This window comes from Lepidochelys kempii, chromosome 3, assembly GCF_965140285.1.
Source record: "Lepidochelys kempii isolate rLepKem1 chromosome 3, rLepKem1.hap1, whole genome shotgun sequence".
In the NCBI taxonomy this organism is placed as follows: Eukaryota; Metazoa; Chordata; order Testudines; family Cheloniidae; genus Lepidochelys; species Lepidochelys kempii.
In genome coordinates, this window is record NC_136382.1 from 205,484,320 (window position 1) to 205,508,216 (window position 23,897).

A 23,897-nucleotide genomic window follows, 5' to 3' on the forward strand; every position below is an offset into this window, starting at 1 on the left:
GGCTACATACTGGAATTTTAAACCCAATTCCTCCCCCTCCCCATTCTTTGGGATGTCAGATCACTAATTAAGTTGACATCTCACTATAATAAGACATTATCAGTAAGATACTGTAACATTAAAACAATATGACAACAGCAGTCCCCTTTTATTAACCAATGTCCACACTTACCTTCCTCATTTTAGTTTAATTTAACAGCATTGTCCCTTCAATTGTTAAAGCAATTTCTCTGTGATTCCCCTACCACAAACAGCACGGGGGAAAAAAACACCTTACTTGAGGAAGTCTGTTTCCCTCTGGATTCTCATTGTCTGGGTGCTTGTTAGACTTTTCCTGCTAGACACTGCGGAACTAATGAACTGAAATAAAGATGGTTCTTTAAGATAGTGAAACATGCACGGTAAAAATATTAATTTGATTATAAATGACTTATTACCTATAGGCTGATCTACACTGAAAAGTTAGATTGGCATAGCTACTTTGGCAAGGGATGTAAAAAACCACACCCCTGACCACTGTAGCTAAGCCAACCTAACCCGCAGAATAGATGCAGCTATGGCAGTGGAAGAGAGCTGTCAACACAGCTGACTTCGTTTGGGGAGGTGGCGTTCCGACACTGACAGAAAACCCCTTCTCTCAGTCCAGGCTGTGTGTACGCTGCATTAGTCTCCAAGTACATTTACAGTTTAGAGACTATGCCAGCATAACCCCAAAGTGTAGATGCAGCCTACTCCAATGAAGGGGTTTTTTCCCCATCTCTGTAGGAAGTCCACCTCCCTGAACTAAATTAAGTATGTTGATGGAGGTATTTTTCCATTGACATAGCTGAGTCTGCGCTTGAGTATAGGTTAGCATAGCTATGTCTGAGGAGTATGTCTTTTCCACACCCCTGACCATGTAGCTATGTCCACCTAACTTTTCAGTGTAGAACAAGGGCTGGTCTACACTGAAAAGTTAGGTTGACCCAGCTACATCCCCATATGAATGCTTATTGTTCAAGGTAAAACTCACTGCAATTCAGAGGCTTCAGGTAAGGCCTGCTAAACCAGTGAATTTCATCTGTGATCCACAATAAGGACCTCCAGCTCCTGATAAAATAAATGTGAGTCTTACTATTTACTTTAATGAGAGCAGGATCAGATCCTACATTTTAACAATTTCACCTGTATTTAACAAACAGAAACTACTACTGCTGCAGGTCTATAAATCACTAACGAGTTAGAAAGAGAAACAGTAAGAGTCAGTCATCAATTATTTGCTCTGCCTCATCAGTCTTTACTGATGGCTGAGTTCTGCTTTGGACGTTCCTTGAATTATGTATTACAGGCCTGTCACCACCAACTTGTTTAAATCAGTACTGTACAGTATAGGCAGAGAAGTGAACTAGATGGAAAAAGGAATGAGGATGACTACGAAAGCTTCAAATATTTTTAATTGTTTAGGGCTCAGTTCTCATCCAGTCCTGCATGGTTGTGCAGGAGAGTAAAGGGATCTCAGACCACCCTGCAGGACTCACTCATCATAAATCATGATCTGGCGGAACAGTAAAGCCCATAGACCCGATATTGACCCCACCAAGCTAGTGCATGGGGAGCGGGAAGGGCCCTCAACCTGCACCCTTTATACACCAGCCAGCAACCATGCTGGTTCTGGAAATGGGCCAACCCAACCAAATTCCCCTGCCTCCAACTGGGTGCAAGGCAGGAGCGCTGGAGGAACTGTGATTCATAGGCCTCTCTCTGACTCACAGCTCCTTTCTGGAGCTATTCCCTCACACTGGGCTGAGAGTCAACTCTCAGCCTGGCCCTTATTGTTTCCCCCAGTAACTGTTTAACTTACCTGGGACTGGTGTGTTGGTGGTGATGAGATGGACTTTTCTCCATAACCTTGTGTTTCCAAATGACCATTCACGAACCGTGGCCCTTTCAAAGACTTGTGGACAGTTCTTCTCTCTAACTCCAAGTCTAAAATTACAGGCAAATTTCATCCCATCATTCCTCTATCATGCACTTCAGAAAAACATGAGATTTGATTAACATTATGACACATGTAATCCCAGGATCACATCCCAACATCTAAGAACAGTTCTCGCCATTTTCGAAAAGGTTATTTGGCAAACAGTTTTCTGGTAGTGGAAATCTATCACAAGTTCCTCTCTAATGAAGGGTTTCCTTTTGCATTTTCCCCTTAATTAAGATTTTCTCCTCTCCTAAAACCTCCACCCAAAAGTAAATTAATGAGCGATGGCATTAGGATCTTATGCTCTTAAGCAGGCTCATTTATCATAGCTATGGAACAATCAGCTTTATTTATAGCATGAATCAAAATCTGAGCTAAGTTTTCATTTTTGCCTTGTGGTATAATCCTGCACTCCTTATGCAGGCAAAACTCTGAAGGCCCTCGACACAATTGTGTCTAAGACATCTGAAACTCCCATTAACTTAAATGTTTGTAGTGTTGTTGTGGCTGTGTTGGTCCCAGGATATGAGAGGGTACGAGACAAGACAGGTGAGGTGATAACTATCATTGGACCAACTTCTGTTGGTGGACGGTACAAACTTTCAAGCTTCAAAGAGTTCTTCTTCAGGTCTGGGGAAGGTAACCAGAGTGTCTAAGCTAAATACAAATTGGGACAGATTGTTAAGCATAAGGGGTTCTAAAGCACATGGGAACTCACAGAGAATGCTCAGTGTCTGAGATATCTGTGAGATTATCTGCAGTTTCCTGCAGAGAACAGAAAAATACACTCCTACCAACTACTTTCAGTGGGGTTAAGGTCCAATTTGGCTTTAATGCAGTCATACCTTGAAACTCTTGGGCTGTATCATTCCAGCTGGATTTGCTTTCCACTTTCACTCCTTTCTTTTTTAATTTTGTGACAGACAGTCCACCTTCCAGCTCCTACGAATACAAAGATTACCTGTCTATAGTCACACATGCACACTCCGTAGAACACTGAATTCAAACACATGCCTGTGCTCAGTCTAGTCATCACTCGCCTCAATTATTGTTGCCTCATCTTCTTCGGTTTCCCTGATAACAATATCATTTCCCTCCAGTATGCCTTAGGGTATGTCTACACTACAGCGCTATTGTAAGGTCTCTCATGTAGCTGCTCTATGCTGATGGGAGAGAGGTCTCCAGCCGGCTTAATTAAACCACCCCCATTAAGTGGCACTAGCTATGTTAGCGAGAGAACGTGTCCCGCCGACAGCTTTTGTCAGGGAAACTTCTGTCAGTCAGGAGGTGTTTTTTTTCACACCCATGACCGACAAAAGTTTTACCAACAAAACTGTGTAGACATAGCCTAAAACACAGATGCTAAAATGATCATCCTTCCCTTACCCTAACTACATGGAAACTCCCCTGAAGGGACTTATGAGGTGTCCAGGTCTTTGGGTTGGGAAAGGAAAAGTATGGAAGGAGGAGGATTGTCACTGCACTACCAGACCACCCTCATAGTATAAATTTCTTCTTAACCAATGAGATTTGTACCCCGTGGAGATAGAAAGTGGGTGCAATCTCAGCATGTGGTGGAGTGCAAGAACTATAGTAGTGCCAGGCAGTTGCACTTGATGGTGGTGGTGTACAAGTGGGACCAGATTTTTTGTGCACATTCCCCCCTTGCACACCCAAGCAGCAGGGCACAACCAGGCTCTGAGTAAGAATTTCAAGATTTGGCCCTTTCTGGACTTCTCGTTTTCAGATGCTTAATTTTTCTAATGAGATCAGAACAATCCCAGAGAAAACATTACAGGACACGTTGAAGTGTTATTTCCAAACGAAGTCTCTGTATAAACCTTTCAGTTAAACACAACATTCCCTGAGCACAATGAATGGTAAATGTTGTAAGTTACTAGAAACTGAAACAAAACCATTCTTGCATAATGTCAGCTGCTCATAAGTAAAAGAGATGTATCACAATAGTTTCAATTGGTTGTCCCAATAAAGAACCAACCATTTGAACTTTCATAGATTTCAATACCAGAAAAGATTGAAAAAAACAACGATGGGCAGATAAAGAAATAAAAGTAATGAAACTCTACAGCTACCTGGATTTTGTCTCTCTGTAATAGAATACAAAATGTTATGGTCAAACAGGGATTCACCATTGCTGTAACTTGCCTGGTTGGAGAGGTCTTTCAGAAAATTCTCATCATTATCTTCATCAGCAAAGAGTATGTTTGGTGGCTCATATTCTACCAGAAATACCTTTGTTACAATGGCACTCTCCCTGCAGTCTCTGAAAGTTAATAATCAAAAGGATACAGATAGCTAGAGCACAAAATTATGGGTATTATTAGAAAGGAAATCAGTGGTGAAAATGGGTCGTTTATTGAAACTCCTCCTGCTAGCCAGATTACTATTTCAGCAAGCTGCCATGATCCCTTCATACTCCCAATCAATCAGTGCTTTTAAAAAACGACAGGAATTCTATGTATGATAAAAAATTACCAGTTTAAAATGATGAAAATATGGATAATTTTAATACCTGGTTCCCTTTCATATAAGATATTCCTGATATACCTTAATCCATGTCCTCTTTCTGTCCTTGTTACTGTACAACTCCCTTGTGGGGGCGAAAAGGTGATATGCTCCACATTATACATAATGCCACATGGAATGGGAGCCCTTACCTCCAAAGCTGAACCACATTCAGCTTGCCATTCCATACCATTCATTATATGTCATTGCTGACATTTGATACCACACACATTCACTGTCCATGCCATTCATTTAGCAGGGGATGAAGAGCTGAGAATGTGTCTTTTCACAATCACAACAATAAAAAATAATGTATGGTCTGGACAGCGATACCAAGAACTATATATAAGCCTTGATTCTGCAAGTCCTTGCCCAGGGAATGCACGGTAGTTTCACTCCAGGGCAAGTATGAGCAAAGTTTGTTTGTCCCTGATCCATGGTTGGGGCCCTAAGCACCACTGCAATACAAGTAATTACTATATAATAATAATAATAATAAATGTTCTGGCATAGAAGATACTGATGTCCATACAGAGGAATACATGAATATTAATTAGACTGTAAGCTCTTTGGAGTACGGGCTGTCTTTTTGTTCTGTGTTTATACAGCACCTAACACAATGGGGTTCTGGCCCATGACGGGGACTCCTAGGCACTACAGTAATGCAAATAAATTACCATAATTATAATGCAATATAGACAGTTGCTACTTACTTGGTGACTGCCAAAGCTTTTACTGTTATTTTCCCATCAGGTAATCTGATAGGTCCCTTATACTTAAAAGTGTTATGTTCTCCATAGCCAGGTCTCCTAACGAGTTCTGGTTTACTTCCATCTAAAGTGTAATATATAGTGACATCAGGAGTATCTGAAAGACATGAATAAGATAATTACCAAAATTGTATTAGAGCTGTTCAAAAATAAGCCTCACTCCTGTAAATGCTTACACACATGCTTAATTTACTCACATGAGCAACATAAGGATGTGAGTAAGGGATTGCAAGATTAGGGCCATAATGTGTGTTTTGGTTTTTTCCCTTTCCCTCTCTCCTCACAAAATTTGGTGACAAAATAATCACAATTTCATTACAGGCCAGTCATCTTCTCACAAAAAAGTTGCAAAAAGGGTATGTGAAAATATGCACAGGTTCTACATGTGGCATGTTCGGATATGAAAAATGATCATGGTTGAAATATAAAAGTTGGAATTTCAAAACTGAGACTCTTGCTAACAGATAGGGCCTTTTCAGTGAAATGGACCCATGCTATTTTCAAGTACCAGTTTTGCAAAATCACAAAACACAAAATTATCAAATTCTAAGGTTTTCATATTTCATTGTGACTATGGAACAGACACAATAGCACAGAAATATAAGGCCCAGATCCTGCAAACACTGAAAAATTTGAGTTACGTTACACACGAGTAGCCCTATTAGCTTCAACGGGACTAGTCACATGAACGAAATTAAGCATGTGCACGTTTGCAGGATAGAGATGTAAAGGATTAATTTATGCAAGGTATTTATGAAAATAGATTCTCATCAAAATCACGATAAAATGTGAACGCAAACACAGTATCAAAAAGTGAGAGTCAAATGACAAAATAAAAGAACAGGGTTTATAGAACAGATTTAAAGCTGTTGTTTATACCTGATTTTATTTCTACATGTGTATTTGTGTCTATTTCATGTTTAGCCTTCCCTGGCAGAGGGAGTCGAAGTGGTATAATTTGAGGCACTGACACTGAACCAGCAGTCATTTTTCTTTGTAGTGATCTGAAAAAATAGCAAATGTTTCTTTTAAAATGTAAGAGTAAAGCAGAAATGAATCTTCATGCAATTTCACACCCCTATTCCACCTCCCTGAAAAAAGAGAACATGAGATGCAGTAAATTGTTAATCCTTATAACAATAACATTCTTATTTGTTTTGCTGTCCATTGAACATTTTTTCCTATTGAACCCATCTGAGCATGCTAAAAGCTAATCAAAATTTTGACCAGTTCTGCAACTCTGCAATTTTGGACAGAGTGTGAGAAAAGTACCACTACTTTTATTCCAATCTGATCTTCATTGCATGAGTTTAATTGATCTCTGCATACGCAGCTGAAACCAGCTTTGCCAAGGTCAGCCCTGTCCATGAGGTGTCAGTGATACATGCTGGATCTGAGTGACAGTTCATGAGATAATCACGAAGAGTGTTGGCCTTGTTTATAATAGATGTGGCTCCATCCATCTAATATCTCATGTAAGAGAAATCAGCTACTTATTTCACTATGTCTATATGAGTGCCTACATGGAACCCAAGATTATTTGCTAAACAGGACTAAAATAAGGCACTCTCTGGTATTCCTGAGTGGTGTCTCGCCTGCAGTATATTAGGACAAATGATGCTGAACATGATTTTGTCCTGGTTTACAATGGCCAGCACTGTGTCAATGAACTTAATTGTGAACAACTGTGCTTAGAGATGATAAAAGTGTATAATATAGACAAGCCCCTAATGTAGGTCTTGGGTGGTTATGTTCACAGCCAAAGGCCTTGTCTACACTAGCAAGTTCTGGTTTTACAATCAGCTTCCCAACCCCCCAACATGTCTGTAACATGTCACACATAAAACTACTACCCACTCTGCAGAGACAGGCATTCATTCATGAGAACGCTGGGACTGCACTTGTTCTGATCAAGGGTAACTATAGTGTCAGTCTGAACTTCTGTATTGCCTGTACAGACAGCAAGCACTGTGAGAGCAATTTCCAGCAGTGCCTTTACTCCTCCCACCAGATACGCCCTGGTGCAGTACATTTGCCAGAATCTGCCACCTCGAGCGCAGGATTAACAGATGGCAGAACCATTCCGATTGGTTTTCTACCACCCTCAGGTGGCCAGCTGACCACACCGGTTTATTTGAGAAGCTGGATGGCTCTTATGCACCTGCGGGAGGCAGAACCAAAAATGGTAATTCTGTTGGTGCACCGAGTAGGTTATTTTACCGCATTCAGAATAAATGCCAAAGCCGGGCAGCCACCCGCAGCCGCTGGCTCTGGTTGTTCTACACGGCTCCCCACGCCCCGCATCAGGTTCCCCGGGCTCTGGATCCCCCCGCCCCGCATCAGGTTCCCCGGGCTCTGGATCCCCCCGCCCCGCATCAGGTTCCCCGGGCTCTGGATCCCCCCGCCCCGCATCAGGTTCCCCGGGCTCCGGATCCCCCCGCCCCGCATCAGGTTCCCCGGGCTCCGGACCCCACCCCCCCAAACTGCGCCCGCCCCGCCCCGGGCTCTGGATCCCCCCGCCCCGCATCAGGTTCCCCGGGCTCCGGACCCCACCCCCCCAAACTGCGCCCGCCCCGCCCCGGGCTCTGGATCCCCCCGCCCCGCATCAGGTTCCCCGGGCTCCGGACCCCACCCCCCCAAACTGCGCCCGCCCCGCCCCGGGCTCTGGATCCCCCCGCCCCGCATCAGGTTCCCCGGGCTCCGGACCCCACCCCCCCAAACTGCGCCCGCCCCGCCCCGGGCTCTGGATCCCCCCGCCCCGCATCAGGTTCCCCGGGCTCCGGACCCCACCCCCCCAAACTGCGCCCGCCCCGCCCCGGGCTCTGGATGCCCCCCCGCATCAGGCTCCTGCCCCACTCCAGGCTCTGGACCCCGCCCCCATGAGGCTGCTCCCGCCCCACTCCGGGCTCGTCACCCCGGCTCCGGACCCTGGCTCCCACCCCAGACTCCAGTCACCCCCCACGCGGCTCCCTCCCCGTTACTCACCCGTCCCCGTCACTAGAGACGCTGTAACACCGGCAAGAAGGCGGCCCCGGATTGGCCCGCCTCCGGCTGCTCCATGGCAACCGGGTCCCCTCTGTGACGTCATCTCCCCGCGCCCCGGCGTTGGGGGACCTGGCTGGGGTTTGCGCCGCCGGGGCAGGGTATTGCCCCGCGTCACTGCGGGCTGCCACCCCCCCACACCCACCCTCCGCCCGGGTCCCGGCTGCCATGGCCGAGGTGAAGGTGAAGCCGGAGGTCCCGGACCCGCTGGAGATAGAGAACAGGTGCGGCTGAGGGGCCGGGGCCGGTCTGTCTGGGTGGGGGTGAGCGGTGCTGGGTGGGGTGCGGGCCCCCAGCGCCTGGGGAGTGGCCTGGGACAGAGCTGGGGGGCGGGGACGGTAGCGGGGTGGGCTGAGAGGGGGGCAGGGCTGGAGCGCAGCTGGGGTTGGGGTTAGGCCTGAGAGGGGTCGTGGTGGGGCTGTGTCTGTGTGTTGTGATCTGACTCTGCTCCTCTTCTCCTCGCCTCCAGGATCATCGAGCTCTGCCACCAGTTCCCTCACGGCATCACCGACCAAGTGATCCAGAATGACATGCCCCACATGGAACCCCAGCAGCGGGCCATGGCTATCAACAGGCTGCTTTCCGTGGTAGGGTTCACCTCCCCATCAGTACAGCCCGTTCTGCGGTGCCGGAGGGATCGCACCGCCCTTTCATATGCATGCACGCCATGGACTTCATCAGCCATTACCAACATCGAGCAGCTGCAGAGTTGGGCCTTGTGTATTAATCTTCTGCGATCTAGCAAAGCAATATGAGTGCGTTTCTGTTAACCACTGTAACTGCATCTCAAACCTCATTGGTATTGTTATATAATATAGGGATAACCTGAAAGAGCCATAGATTTACCTGCCATTATTGAATCCTGTTGGTATCTGCTTTTAGAGGGAAGGTGACATCCTGGCCCCATGGAAGTCAAAGGAAGTTTTGCCATTGACTACAGTGAGGCCAGGATTTCACCCAATGTTTACTAGATTCCAGCTTTTAGGTCAAAGTGTCTGGGATTATCTCATACCTTTTGACTTACTGTAGTTTTAGTTGCACTTATTATTATAAGACACATGTAACCAATATAACTGAGTGCCATTCATATGCGAGCATGGAACCAACCAACATATTGCCCAAAATAGCGACAATGTTTCCTGCATTTCTCTACAGTAGCATACTCAGCTTCCCTGTAAGGATTTGAAGTGGTGTTTAACAATTTAGCAGACCATCAGGAAAGTCCAAGCCTTGCTGTTATAGTTAAAGCCTTAATAACAAGACATCTTGAATCTTGTTCTAAAAGTGACCAGACCTGAGTCCTGATATAGATGTATATGTCAGAACTGAACTCCAGATGCAAGAAGCCACCACTGAGAATACTCTGCACTCATCTCTCACATGCTTCACGCTTGGCATAGATAGCAAGTGTTCCCTCTGAGCACAGTTATGTGGTACATGGGAAGAGCATTCTTTGAGATAACTGGGAGCATAGAGTATTTAGGGTTTCCACCTGTAAATTAATTGGCAGGCAATGTAGAAAATTATGCACTGGCATAGTATGCTTCTGTCAGTTTGCCCTATCTAAAAAGGTAGATCTTCAAAGTTAGTCCAAGTTAGACCATGTTGCACTTTTCCTGCCTTGAGGTAACAGACATAGGTAATCATGGCAAAGCCTGCCACCATCTCTTGGCCAGCTGAAGATGAAAGAATGTGTTCTTACTCACAGCTGTTATGTAGGAGTCTGGGAATGATAAGGAGGAGAATCTAGCAGCATCCTGAGAATGTGAATTATTCTGACAGTAGGTGGGTAAATTCACTCAACTGGAGGAAGTGTCACAATTTTTACTGCAGTTTAGAATGCTTTCTCATACCATATGTATCACCTCCATCTTACCTGAGCTGAGCCAAAGTAATTTTTTTTTACATTGACTTATGTTTTCAAGCTAACTGTTGGCTATGTAAGTGAGCAATTAAAAAAATGATTCAATGGACATGTAACTGCAGGCTGAGAGAGGTGCATGCTGGAGCTTTACATCTTTTGTGCCATGTTGGAAGATGAAAGAGTAGATTTCTACATTTTAGTTAATGACACGTGTTGCAGAAAGAGACCAGGAGCAATGTCAATAACCTCTAGCAGCTCGATGATAAATGAACAGAATATTTCCTGAGCAGAGCTGTCTAAAATGTCCTAGTGTTTCCAAAGGATGAAAATGTATTTTGGTCTGTTTTTTATTTAGGCAAAATTAAATGAGATTTCATGTTTAAAAGGTAAGTGTCAAGCTCTTAATAATAGTATTTATGCCTGTCTCTTTCAGGGACAGCTAGACCTTCTCAGGAGCAACACTGGCCTTCTCTACAGGATCAAAGAGTCTCAAAATGCTGGGTAAGCTTTATTTTGTTGAAGGGACAGTCATTTGATCATAGCTCTCATGCACTCTCCCAGTGCAATCAGGGTGATGGTAGTAATCATCAAGTGTTATTCACCCATTCATTCCAAGATGGCACATTTACTTACTTTGGGCCCCATCTTGTAAATGCTCTTGGAGGTCATGCTTCCCACTGTGAATAGTTGCATTGAAGTGGGATTACATGGTGTGGGAAGCACTATTGCTGGTAGTAAAGCCCCCCATCAGGTGATCTGATCCATGCAGGCAGGCCTGTATGCCCAAGTGGAGTCCCACTGAAATCAGTGGAGCTCTGCTGTGGGTCCAGGGGTCTGCCTAGATGGAGCAGAGTGCAGGATCAGGCCCTATATTTGTAACAGTCATCCAACCCCAAGTATATTACTCAGTATACTAAATGGAAGTTTTATTTGGTTCATAAAATGTGCCTGTACAAAACTGAGTAAAGACATACTCTGTTTGCTTCAAAGAAGGAAAATCCCCCAAACCTAACAGTCCTCCCCACTCCTCCACCACCACTCTCAAATGCTTCAAAAAAGAGATGAACCTCCCACTGTGGCCTGGAGCTTGGCAGAATCAGGCTGTCTTAGACCAGTGGGGAAAGCAAACTTCAGAGCTGAGAGCACTTTGCTGCACCTTCCCAGATGTTCCATCCAGGGGCTGCTTATTTTGGGTAAGATTTTATTCAGGATTGAGCTACTGCAGTTGTAGGTGAGCAATTGGTGGTCATGGTAGTGGTGGGGAAACTGGAGTACTGCACCAACAAAATGCTGACAGTTACTTTGGCTGACTTGCCATGACATGTAAGAAATGATAAAAGCTGTCTGTAATAACAAGGAACTGCAGTAACCAGCTAGTGCCAGCTGCTTTCTTTTTGTGTAATTGAATTCATTTTATAGTTTTGCTTTCCACAGTTTAAAACAAATCTAGTTTACTTCTATCCAACCTGCTGGACATTCACAATAACTAACTCCTTTCCCTTTTGTAATCTGTCCTTTACAGTAAAATGAAGGGATCTGACAATCAAGAGAAGCTGGTCTATCAAATTATAGAGGATGCAGCCAACAAAGGTGACTTATTCAAGGGCTATTATAATTTTATTCATGACTCGTTGCTTAGCATGTATTTGGGGAAAACAGTGTGTACTGTTTCTCAATACTCAAGAATTAAAGGCATGGTAATAAACTACCAAAGCATTATTAACTCTAGCTTCTTTACTATAGTTGTTTTAAAAGCATCTGTTTGAGGTATGACATGCTTAACTAATCACTAAAAATAAACAAGTAAAGTATCTGTATCCACATTAGGACTTGAGTCAATTCCTCTCCCAGCTCCTTCTGTGACTAAAAAGTACAAATTCCCTATAAAATACCCTCCCCTGCCGGACTGTTTCATATCCCAAACTCTCTGAGAGAGCCTAGGAAATCAGATGAGCCTTGCAGCATATGAAGGCCAAGAAACTGGGATTCTGTCAGACTGAGGAGTGAAGGGATGAGCGTTCCAGAACCAAGGGGCCCTCAGAAAAAATGTTTTCCCCATTTTTTGGCCAAGTCTGTTGACAAAAGAGAACTCCCCTGTATGAGCTCTCAGAGCAGGCAAGTTTGGGTTATAACAACTGTAGGGAGATGTTGGAATAATACAGACGTGTTGCATGTTGTACATGGTGCTAACTGTGGTAGTGATATAGTGAGTGCCCTTAAATCCCCCTGAATTAACTGGGAGTTGACGGTGCTTGGCTCTTGGCAGGAGGTTTGGGATCTTTAGTATGTATGCACAATCTGAAATTTTTGGCTTAAGTATGTATATACTATGTTAAGTATGTGCATTCTATTTAGGTAGCGCTCAAGCAACATTGTGATGCGAATTCTGAATCGGAAAGGAACAGCTCGAGACTTGGCTTGGAACATAAGAGCAAATGTAATGTGCCTGAGACTTGTCATGCTCTGTTCATATTCATTTGAATTCAGCTTTCCTTTTTTCATTTTAAACAGGTATTTGGAGCAGGGATATTAGATACAAAAGTAATCTACCTTTAACAGAGATCAACAAGATACTGAAAAACTTGGAGAGCAAGAAACTTATTAAAGCTGTTAAGTCTGTGGCAGTGAGTAATCTATAGTTTTAAATACTTGAAATACTGTATATACTGCAAAGCATGTTTGTTAGAGCAGGTGACTGGCAGTCAAGAAACTTGGGTTATTCTCCCAGCTATGTCACTGACTCTCTGGCACCTTGAGAAGATCACGTAACTTCTCTGTACCTCAGTTTGCTCCTCTATAAAATGGAGCCAATACTTTAACTACATTGTAAAGCACTGATGGTCTCAGACATATGGCACTATCTAAGTGCAAATATTAGAGAAGGGTAGAGGTGCAATAACTTTAGCAAAGAGTTGCTGGTATCCTTTATTCAAAACAGTAGGAATCATAATAACCCTTATCACAATTGTCTCTTCTGCTATTAGGAGTGAACTGCTTAGGCCAAATTAAAACTTCTGTGCTTTGCTCTTTCCAGACTATCCCACAGCCAGAATTTTCTTTGGACGTAATTTCTCTTAAGTGGGGGAGAGTTTTTAACCTGCTGATTATTATAACTGTGATTCAGGAAAACATTCCTATTCAGGACAAACTTAAAAGACATGCCTAAGTGCTTTCCTGAATCAAAGCCTATACTAATAACATGACTTCAATGGAGTTGAAAAAGCATCTAACCCAGTTTATAAATACTTGATTTGGAATATGTAAGCCATTTATGAGATGGCTTTGTGAAGTGTCTTCATCCTTCATTTATTGCAGAATCCAGGGGCTTTATTGGGGGGGCTGCTGCATGTTCTGAGCTTTTTTCATCTCTTGCCATAGTTAATGAAGCTTCAGAAAGGCTCACTTTCAAATGTGTTCATTAGGCACTTGTGTTTTAGTGCAGTGTTGCTACAGCCTTCGTGTCAGTCCCAGGATATTAGAGAGACAAGGTGGGTTAGGTAATACATTTTACTGGACCAACTTTTGTTGGTGAGAGAGAGAGACGCTTTCAAGCTACACAGAGCTCTATGTGAGGTCTGTGACTGAAGCAGAGCTCTGTGTAGCTTGAAAGCTTCTCTCTCTCGCCACCAGAAGTTAGTCCAGTAAAATATATTACCTAACCTACCTTGTCTTTCTAACTTGTTTAATGTAATAAAACCCTTTTCCTGTTCATAGTACTGAATTCATGTTCACCATCCTGTGCAAAAGCTTGGGTACCACTTATTGCCTACAGCATAATACATCGCTCTGGAATTACCAGAGCAAGATTTATAATTTACGGCTAAAGATACGCGTTTATATTTAAAAATCTTAAGATTAACTTCTCTAATTTAAAGATGCCATTGTATAACTTCAGAAGTTAACCCTCTGAAGTTTCATAGCCCCACTGTATTGTATGTGTAAAGTCATCTGACTCTGTATTTCATCTCAGACAATGTCCTGTTGTAGCTGCCATGAGTCAAAAAGCAGAATAATGAGTGTCCTTTCCACAAAGAGTAAACTCTCAGAAGTGATTTTAAAATGGAAGCTGATTTAACTGGGAAATGTTTATAGCGGGCATTTTGGCTATGTCTAGGACTAGTTCTGCATTAAACAATTTTAAAAGCGGTTTCTCATCCCCTTTAGACTAGGTCATCAGGCATGCTTAATCATCATACTGTTATAGGAGGGATAGCTGAACCACATTCTGACCTGAAGGAGGGCCAAAACCAGGCTCAGAACTTGGAAGGACATCAGATAACAGGCTAAATTCAGATCTTTTGCAGCTTCATTGAAATGAAGCTGTAGCGATTCGCACCCGAGCCTGAATCTGTCCCATTTTCTTTAAAGCCCTTTATCTTTGTGTAGTTTTGTTTCCCTTTTCCAACCCTGCTCCATAAAACAAGTCTGAGAGTCAGAATCCAAAAAGACGACCTCCTCTTTAACCCCGGTATTCTTGGAGTGCAGACAGTGCTTCTAATGGTTTGCTGCAGCTATGCACTTCCCATCTTTCGGGGCACATGGCACTACATGGATCGTTCCTATGCTTGTTTAAATGAAATTTTCCTTTCATGGAAGATCTTCAGCTATTAAAAAAAAGTGTGTATTGTTCAATAGGCCTCAAAGAAGAAGGTGTACATGTTATATAACCTGCAGCCTGACCGGTCCGTGACTGGTGGGGCCTGGTACAGCGACCAAGACTTTGAATCTGAATTTGTGGAGGTGTTGAACCAACAGTGTTGTAAATTCTTACAGACTAAGGTGAGGGATTGCTACAGATTAACCCATCTTTGATTGTTTTTACAAGTAATTGCTTTTCCTTTAAAAACTGGTGGAAGAAAAGTTTGTATACAGTTGTTAATATAAAAATAGGTGGACTTTGTTATGTAGTTGCTGGACCATAATTCTTTATTGGCATTTTTCTAATTTAATTGTCACTGCAAATGCATGCAATGGATCATTCACCTTAATAAACCCATAATTTGTACTTTTAAAAGAAAAGAAACATCATTCCCCCAGATTCATATCTCAAACTGAGTATTGAAGAATGTAGGAACAAATGAGGAAAGGTCAGCTTTCCCATACTACTTCAGCTGTGCAAAAAAGGTTGTCGGCCCTGATTATTGTGGACTGTGTCTAGAAAGTGTTACTCCCTATCCATGCTACAGGGAAAGCCCAACCTCCATCCTCTGAGTCCTAGTCAGATCGTGTCAATTTCCCTTTCCCTCCAAAATATACATTACAGGCCACTGGCTATGGCTGAGGTTTTTCCATAGTCGGGAAACTCAGAATGATGGTGCCTACGTTCTAACTCTTCATGTCAATATGGTGTTTCATGTTACTGTATATAGTGTTAACTTGTAATTTGCCACTTACTGTTCATTGTGCAATATATATCTAGGATTATTCCATTTGTTGATAATCACCTGCTTAAAACGGCAGTGGGGAACCTTTTTCCTATCAGGGGCCATTGATCCCCAGAAAAAATCAATTGTGGGCCACACACAGCCCCGCCGGTGGTAGGGAAGGTGGGCGCAGAGGCTCTGGGCTTCCCCTAGGGTTGCCAACTTTCTTAATTGCACAAAACCGAACACCCCCCGCACTTCTTTTAGACCCCGCCCTACACTCACTGAAGCCCCCCTCCCTCAGTTGCTCACTCTCCTCCACCCTCACTCATTTTCACTGGGCTGGGGTAGGGGATTGGAATGCGGGTGGGGGTGAGGTCTCCAGCTGGAGGTGCGGGCTCTGGGGTGGGGCCAGAAATGAGGGGTTCAGGGTGTGAGAGGGGGCTCTGGGATGGGGACAGGTGGTTTGGAGTGCAGGAGCGGGCTCAGCGTTGGGGCAGGGGTTTGGGGCGCGGGCTCCAGTCAGGCAGTGCTTGCTTCAGGCAGCTCCTGGTCGGCGGCGCAGCGGGCCTAAGGCAGGCCCCCTGCCTGTCCTGGCTCCGCGCTGCTCCTGGAAGCAGCTGCTGTGCCCAGCTCCTAGACAGAGGCGCAGCCAGGTGGCTCTGTGCAGTGTGCACTGCAGGCAGTGACCCCGCAGCTCCCGCTGGCCGCGGTTCCTGGCCAATGGGAGCTGCGGAGCCAGCACTGGGGGTGGGGGCAGCACACGGAGCTTCCCTGATCACCCCTGTGCCTAGGGGCCGCAGGGACATGCCGTCCGCTTCGGGAGATGTGTGGAGCCAGGACTGGTGGGAAGCCTGCCTTAGCCCCGCTGTGCCACTGACTGGACTTTTAATGGCCTGGCAACCCTAGTTTTCCCCCGCAGCGGGGTGAGCCGGTGCTCGCAGCTCCAGCCCTGCGGGGCAATGTGGAGGCTCAGGGTTTCTTGCCCATGGCGCCAAGACTTGCCATGGGCTGGATGAAATTAACCAGGGGGCCAGATTCCCACCCTGGCTTAAAACTTGGGAGAGATTGTCTGGAAATTGCCTCTACAATGGTTTAAAAGCAGCTTGTTGTATACCTAGAGACATTCTCTTCACAGGGAGCACTGACTGCGTTTGTCACACTCTCCCCTCCATGCTTCCCCAGGCAGAAGCAGCTCGCGACAGCAAACAGAACCCTATGATACAGAGAAACAGTTCGTTTGCATCATCCCATGAGGTGTGGAAATACATTTGCGAGCTGGGCATCAGTAAGGTCAGAATGGCGTTTAACTTACCACCTTTCAAGTTGGTGCCGAATGGCTAGCATTTGGAATTGGGCCCTAAGTCCTAATTTTGGTGCCTGACTTGATGCATCCAAGTTTGCACATTGGGGTCTTATATTGCAGTGTGTATGAAGTAGAGGGTTTGTGCTGCATTACAGCCCAGAGCCAATATAGTCTGGGATTTCCAAAGGCACCTAAGGGAGTTAGGCATCCAGTGCCCAGTCAATGCAAGTTGGGACCCATTTTCTTTTGGCAATCCCAGCCATAGGGAATTTTATAATTGCTCTGTTGGAATTTCCCTATGAACATAAACTGAGATTCTTGAAGTCAGCTAGGAATTTAGCCACACAGTTTTAATGGGAGATGTGTAACAAATTCCTAGCTGCCTTCGAAAAGCTCCATCATAATATGTAAGAGCAAGAAAACAGCCATGGGTTCCCTGTTAAGTGAAGATCTGGCACAGCCCTGGTCAAGCTTCCCCTGCTGGCCACTCACCAGGCTGCTGTGTTCGGACTCATGCTGGATCTATGTGCTCTAAAGCTCCCATTGCTCACTGGGTAGGCTCTGGTTTAGCCGCGCTCTCTGGCTGTGGCCTCTCTGGCACCCTTCCTGGCTGCAGACTCTGTCTGGTGCCCTTTCTGGAAGTGGGACCCCAGGGCCCTGCTGTCCTGGCCCTAGGACCAGTGCTGACCCCCGAGATATCTCAGTTGCTTTAGCATGCCCATTCCCAGAGCTTTTGCTTTGTGAACACTCTAGTTTACAGGTGTCACCTTCAGGGACACATGATAGTTGAAGCGACTAGACACAGACTTTGTAAAAGGACTTCTAAAAACAGTCGTTCTGCTTTAGACAGCATGGAATATACAGACCCATAACAACAACAAATGCCTGTGTGCCATTCCCTGCCTCAGTTTCCTCACCACTCTTGAGAGTTCTATGGGATTTGGATCAGTGTCTCTTCAGGGTCCAAGTGCTCTCTGTTGAACTGCAATCCTCCAGCTCAAGGCTTCTCTAAACCATGGTGTGTGTGTTTCTCTCTCTCCCCTTCAATCAGTGTCCTTCAGCTCCAGCTGATCTGACAGTCAACAATATTCCCTCTAGCTTATGACACCTGGCCCTTTATTCCTTTGTCTCCCTCTAAGTCCTCCTTCAACTTCTCACCCTTGTGTTTTTAAGCTTCTGCCCTGATACCTCTCTTTGTCCCCTTTCTGGGGATTTTCCGCTCCTTGAAACCTTAACTGTATGCAGACAAGTGAGAAAAATTATTTCTCTGGGGATACAGCCATCCTGTTCTGTTTGGGTAAGATTATATTCAGGTGTTGATGGTCTCTAAAGGCCATCCTAGTCAGCAATAGAGACTTGGCACTCCTCCCTGTTTCCTTAGAGGCACGAACATCACAATGATAATCATAAGGGCTTAAACATTATGATTGAACATTAGTTCATAATCTCAATCAGAATTCATAACCTGTGCTTAGATATCCCAAATCATCAGAGGGTTATTGCATTGTATCTGAATTGTTGCAGACACTTGAGGAGTATGGGTGAATTCCACTTGGCAAATGTATCTGAAAGCCCAGCATTATTTTAAAAGAACTGTAAGAAAAACAGTGAAAACCTCACTCTCTTTGCTCTTCCCTTTTCCGCATAAACTGCCATTCAGTATCCATGATTCAGTGAATTCTGTGCCTGTATCAAGGCTACACCAGACCTCTAAAGCCTTAGGAATGAGGGATGAATGTCATCATTCATAAATGAGAGTTTATTTTCCTTTTTGCAGGAGTTATTGCTACACCTTTTCTCTAGTTGTTACCAATATCTTTTGTTATATTTTTACAAAATTGCCTTTAGGTCGAATTGTCAATGGAGGATATCGAAACTATTTTAAACACACTAATATACGATGGAAAGGTGGAGATGACCATCATTGCTGCAAAAGAAGGGACAGTTGGCAGTGTGGATGGACACATGAAATTGTACAGATCTGTCAATCCTATCATCCAACCCACTGGGTTAATCCGAACACCCTGTGGACTCTGCCCAGTAAGTTACTGATTGTGTATGTGGAGGAAGAAGTACTTACTAATGTAGACCCGGGTCTGGCAAACACTTAGTCACATGCTTAACGTTACACACAGGAGTAGTCCCATTGACTTCAAAAAGTCAGTGGAGGTCACAAATGCCTTGGCTATGGAGTAAATAAAAGACTGATACTTTTATTTAGGCCATGATGTTTCCTATTTAAACACTGCATCTCATCCCTTGATCGCATGGTAAAAGGACACTGTTAAGTCAAACATGCTCCAAAATGTAGTCTTTTTATAAATAAATGTCTGGGAGATCTAAGACCAGTAGAAACTGTTTTAATCATTTTTTGTTTTGTTGGATTTTTAATTTCAATGGGAAGCTTATACAAGCACATGTCCCAGCTGAGTGACAGCCCAAACATTGTTGCATTGTTATAATGCATGGGAACCAAAAAGAGATACTACCTGGTTTATTTTCATTGTCCAAGATCAGAAATACAAAAAGCCTTGCAATAAGAAAGCAGAAATAAACACTAAATGGTTCTAACACTCTTTAGCTGTAATAATCAAAGGCGTTGAAAACGTGAGTAGGAAATGTTTTCAAACCAGGGTTTTAACCGGACAATGTCCATTTAGCTTTTTTCAAGCCCCTCTCTCATTTTTAACATCTTTACCCTCATCCAACTCATTTATTAGTATAATGTGTAAATGGAGTTTTTACAATGGGCTGTTTGTATTGATGTAATGATTTCTTGCACATCAAAGCCCCAGCATAGCTGTTGATTATTCCTGTTCTTTGCGATGGCACTGTGGTCTTGCCTAGTGGATACGGAACTGAATGGGGAGTAATAAAACTGGTTCTAATCCCAGCGCTGTTCCCCTGTTGTATGCCCTTGGGCAAGTTATTTCACCTCTTTGTAACCCTTTGTCTTGTCTAATAATTTATAAACTGTCCAAGGCTGGGACAGTCAATCACTGTGTGTACAGTCCCTAGGACAGTGGGGCCCTGATCCTGAGTGAGGGCCTCTGGTGCTAGTGTAATATAAATAATAATCTCTATCAGGGTTGGGATTAGATGATCTCCTGGATCCCAGTCTTGTGTTCATTTTACTCCTCCATGGAGCAAACACTTCAGTTTTTTACTTCCAATTGTGTTGTGCTCACTACATGTAAGGAAGTCTTACACCTGGTTTCATTTTACCACAGGTCTTTGATGACTGCCATGAAGGTGGTGAGATTTCTCCATCAAACTGCATTTATATGGCAGAGTGGCTAGAATTTTGATGGCAAGATAAGAACCATGGATTGTACCACTCTTTGCAGCCTACCTTGATGAACCAATTGGCTTTTTAATCGTGGACTCGGGATTTTTTGTGAGCGACTTCAGGACATGACGTTAATTTTTTTTAATTACATGCAGAGAAGCAACACATTGGTTTGTTAGCAGTCCTGATAATGGACCAAAAGTGATGCACTACTTGAGGTCAGGTCATTGATGGCAACCTATCCTCATTCTCGCACCAAAAAGGCATAGTGACTTGACAAACATGACAACAGGAGTGGGATGTAATAGAAAATCTTGGAGAGTTATGTATAGCTCTGTACTGAAGGTTATATTTTGAACATGAGAAAAGAAGTCGCTAGCTCTGATCTTTACAAAGAACTCTCATGTTCAAAGTGGTAATACTGAGCAGAGAGCGCAGTCCTAAAGGCAGCACCTTACTCCAGTGGTAACAAAAGTCTGGTTGGAGACAAGTGTTGCATAACAAAGGCTCGAGGACATTGGAAAGCATCACTCATTGATTCTTCCTTCTCCTCCTCTAGTGTTATAAATAAAACGCTATTTTAATATCAACAGGTATATTTGGTCTTTGTTGTCTTCGTTACTTCTATTACAGTAGGACAATGGAACAGACTGCCTCGGGAGGTTGTGGAAGCTTCTTCACTGGAGGTTTTCAAAAGGAGGCTGGATCGCCATCTGTCTCGGATGATTGAGACACACCAAATCCTGCATCTTGACTGGGGGTTAGACTAGATGACTCTTGTGGTCCCTTCTAGCCCTATGATTCTATAGTAGAACCTGGCTGTGGGTACGCAGGATTGAGGGTCATTTAAGATTTTCATTTCACTCAACGAACAGCCAGAGAGATAGATTGTTAATCTTTGTAAGTGCATTCTGGGGATTAAAATCACATAACTGAGAGATAAGGCAAAGTCTTTGAATAGAATAACAGTGAGATTTTAAAAAATCTCCACCATCTAGTCTTACAGGTAGGAGAGTGTTTCACATCGCTGGGTTACCATGGATTAATGTAAAATCACATCCTCCAGAAATTTACACACATCCTTTAGCAAAGGCTTCTCTGTGGGATTGGGACAGAACTAGAAATAAGATAAGATCTTTTCCTTCGCCAATGACACCCATTGCAAATGATCCAGCTCTTCGCCCAAATCACGAACCGAAGATTGAGAGAGCCATGGAATACTCACAATTGGCCAGCTATTCAGTAAAGAAACTTTTCTAACTTCTTTAGAGATGTTGTCATGATGGCTTTGTTTCTGATCTTTACATAGGGGCGAGGGAGGTGGGGGTGCAGATGGTGTTCTCATCGATCCTTTTGGCCAAGGGGAGGGGCCCAGGCACAGACATTCACACCCTGGTGGTGAACACATGGCTCCACAGATGGTGTTGCCAGGATGACTGGCTTCCTTGACCGCAGGATGCTGTTCTGAGAAGGACTGCTTAACAAAGATGGAGTCCACCTATCAAGGAAAGGGAAGAGTATCTTTAGATGCAGATCTGCTAATCTAGTGGGGCAGCAGACAAAAGCCCACAGGTGAGTCTGTAACATGGAGACCTGGGTGAAGGATTGGAATCTGGGGAACATGGGCAATCAAAGCTGGGACAAAGGAGAGTCTAGAGGGAATATAGAGGGGAAATCTAATGAACATCTTAAAGGTCTGTATACTAATGCAAGAAGTAAGGGGATTAAACAGGAAGAACTAGAAATACTAGTGAATAATCACAGTTATGACATAGTTGGCATCAGAGATTTGCTGGCATAATTTACATGACTGGAATATTGGTCTAGAAGGGTACAGCTTGTTGAGGAAGGATAGGCAGGGGATAAAAGGTACTTAAAGGTATACAAGGCACTTGCCCTGAGGCTGAGACAGAAGTGGGAGGCAGACCTATTGAAAGTCTGGATCATGACCAAAGGGGGTAAAAAACAAGGGTGATGTCATTGTAGGGGTCTACTATAGACCACCTAAGCAGGAAGAAGAGGTGGACGAGGCTTTTATTAAACTAACAATCATTTAAAGCACAGGACTTGGTGATGATGGGGGACTTCAACTACCCAGACCTCTGTTGGGAAAACAATACAGCAGGGCACAGATTATCCAACCAGTTCATTTTTTATTACAGAAGGTGGAGAAAGCGAGTAGGGGAGAGGCTGTTCTAGATTTGATTCTGACAAATAGGGAGGAACTGGTTGAGAATTTGAAAGTGGAAGGCAGCATGGGTGAAAGTGATCATAAAATGATGAGTTCATGATTCTAAGGAATGGTAAGAGGGAAAACAGCAAAGTAAAGACAATGGACTTCAAGAGGGCAGACTTTAGCAAACTCAGAATTGGTAGGTAAGTTCCTGTGGCAAGCAAGTCTAAGGGGGAAAACGAGGTCAGGAGAGTTGGCAGTTTTTTAAAGAGATGTTACTAAGGGCGTGAGCAAGCTATCCAAAAGTGTAGGAAAGATAGGAAGTATGGTAAGAGGCCACCTGGCTTAGCCAGGAGATCTTCAATGACCCAAAACTCAAAAGTCATACAAAAAGTGGACGCTAGGTCAAATTACAAAGGATGGATATAAGAAGATAACACATGCAAATAGGGACAAAATTAGAAAGGCCAACCATAAAAGGAGATTAAACATGCTAGGTACACAAAGGGTAACAAGAAAACATTTTACAAATACATTAGAAACAAGAGGAAGACCAGGGAGGGTGGACCCATTATTCAGGGGCAAGAGAGAGATAATAACTGAAAAGAAGCAATGGCCAAAGTGTTAAATTCCTTGGGGGGAGAGGGGTGTGTGTGTTTGCTTTTTTATTTTCCCCACCAAAAAGGTTAGCAGTGAATTTGCTCAGACTAACACAGTGAACATACATGAGTATAAATGGGGTAGGATTTGAGGCTAACATAGGAAAAGAACAAGAATTTAGTTAGACGTCTTCGAGTCAGCAGGGCCTGATAAAATACATCCTAGAATACTTAGGGGATTGTCTGAAGGGATCACTAAGCCACTAACAATTATCTTTGAGAACTTATGGAGGATGGGAGAGATTCCAGAGGACTGGAAAAAAGGCAAATATAGTTCCTTCCTATCTATAAAAAAGGGAATAAGGACAACCTAGGGAATTATAGATCAGTCCTCTTACCTTTGGTACCCGGAAAGATAATTAATTATTTGCTCCATCAATCAATTTGTAAGCACCTATAAGATAATAGGGTGATAAGTAACAGTCAAGAACAAATCATAACAAACCAACCTAACCACATTCTTTGACAGGGTAACAAGCCTTATGGAGGCAGGGGAAGCAGTGGATGTGATATCTGTTTTAGTAAGGCTTTTGATGCTGTCTCACATGACCTTCTCATAAGCAAACTATGGAAATATAGCCTGCCTAGACAAACCTGCTATCAGGTGGGTGCACAACCAAATGAAAACCTGTGCTCCGAGAGCAGTTCTCAATGGTTCACAGTCCACCTGGAAGGGCATATTGACTGGGATCCCACAGGGATCTGTCCTAAATCTGTTTCTTTCAAGATCTTCATAAATGATTTAAATAATGGCATAAACAGTATGCTTTTATAAAGTTTGTGGATGATACCAAACTGAGAGGGGTTAGAGGTGCTTTGGAGGACAGGACTAGAATTCAAAATGATCTTGACAAACGAGAGAAATGGTCTGAAATAAATAAGACGAAATTCAATAAGGACAAATGCAAAGTATTTAGGAAGGAACAATCAATTGCACAAATACAA

At 43.8% G+C, this 23,897-nt stretch overlaps 2 protein-coding genes across 10 annotated transcripts in view; one reads left to right on the forward strand and one right to left on the reverse strand.

Moving 5' to 3' along the window:
• DZANK1 (double zinc ribbon and ankyrin repeat domains 1) overlaps positions 1-7,564 on the reverse strand; it is a 33,840-nt gene extending 26,276 nt beyond the window's left edge. For 4 of the 8 annotated variants that reach the window (XM_073339747.2, XM_078852366.1, XM_073339742.2 and 1 more), the window contains exons 1-7: positions 7,114-7,210; positions 6,136-6,260; positions 5,200-5,353; positions 4,127-4,244; positions 2,806-2,902; positions 1,841-1,965; positions 278-360 (exon numbers count right to left, since the gene is read on the reverse strand). In XM_073339747.2, the coding sequence (XP_073195848.1) occupies positions 278-360; positions 1,841-1,965; positions 2,806-2,902; positions 4,127-4,244; positions 5,200-5,353; positions 6,136-6,260; positions 7,114-7,130 (719 nt within the window). In that variant the 5' untranslated portion in view covers positions 7,131-7,210. The other 4 variants (XM_078852363.1, XM_078852362.1, XM_078852364.1 and 1 more) reach the window with 4 other exon arrangements.
• A 775-nt stretch (positions 7,565-8,339) lies between these two features.
• Positions 8,340-20,710, forward strand: POLR3F (RNA polymerase III subunit F). Of its 2 annotated transcripts, XM_073339752.2 has the most exons (9): positions 8,340-8,522; positions 8,768-8,885; positions 10,596-10,663; positions 11,685-11,752; positions 12,674-12,786; positions 14,798-14,941; positions 16,711-16,818; positions 18,680-18,871; positions 20,062-20,710. In XM_073339752.2, exons 1-9 carry the CDS (start codon positions 8,467-8,469, stop codon positions 20,137-20,139), a joined length of 945 nt encoding a protein of 314 aa, XP_073195853.1. In that variant the 5' UTR covers positions 8,340-8,466; the 3' UTR covers positions 20,140-20,710. The 2 variants fall into 2 exon arrangements, with proteins under 2 accessions (XP_073195853.1, XP_073195854.1); XM_073339753.2 differs by lacking the exon at positions 16,711-16,818.
• The last annotated feature ends 3,187 nt before the right edge of the window (positions 20,711-23,897 follow it).

What these genes read in the sequence shown, in the direction of transcription:
- POLR3F (XM_073339752.2), top strand. Translation starts at nt 8,467, where the DNA reads ATGGCCGAGGTGAAGGTGAAGCCGGAGGTCCCGGACCCGCTGGAGATA. An exon ending in AAGCTGTTAAGTCTGTGGCA is followed by an intron (nt 12,787 to 14,797) that starts GTGAGTAATCTA and finishes ATTGTTCAATAG; the next exon opens with GCCTCAAAGAAGAAGGTGTA. An exon ending in CACCCTGTGGACTCTGCCCA is followed by an intron (nt 18,872 to 20,061) that starts GTAAGTTACTGA and finishes ATTTTACCACAG; the next exon opens with GTCTTTGATGACTGCCATGA.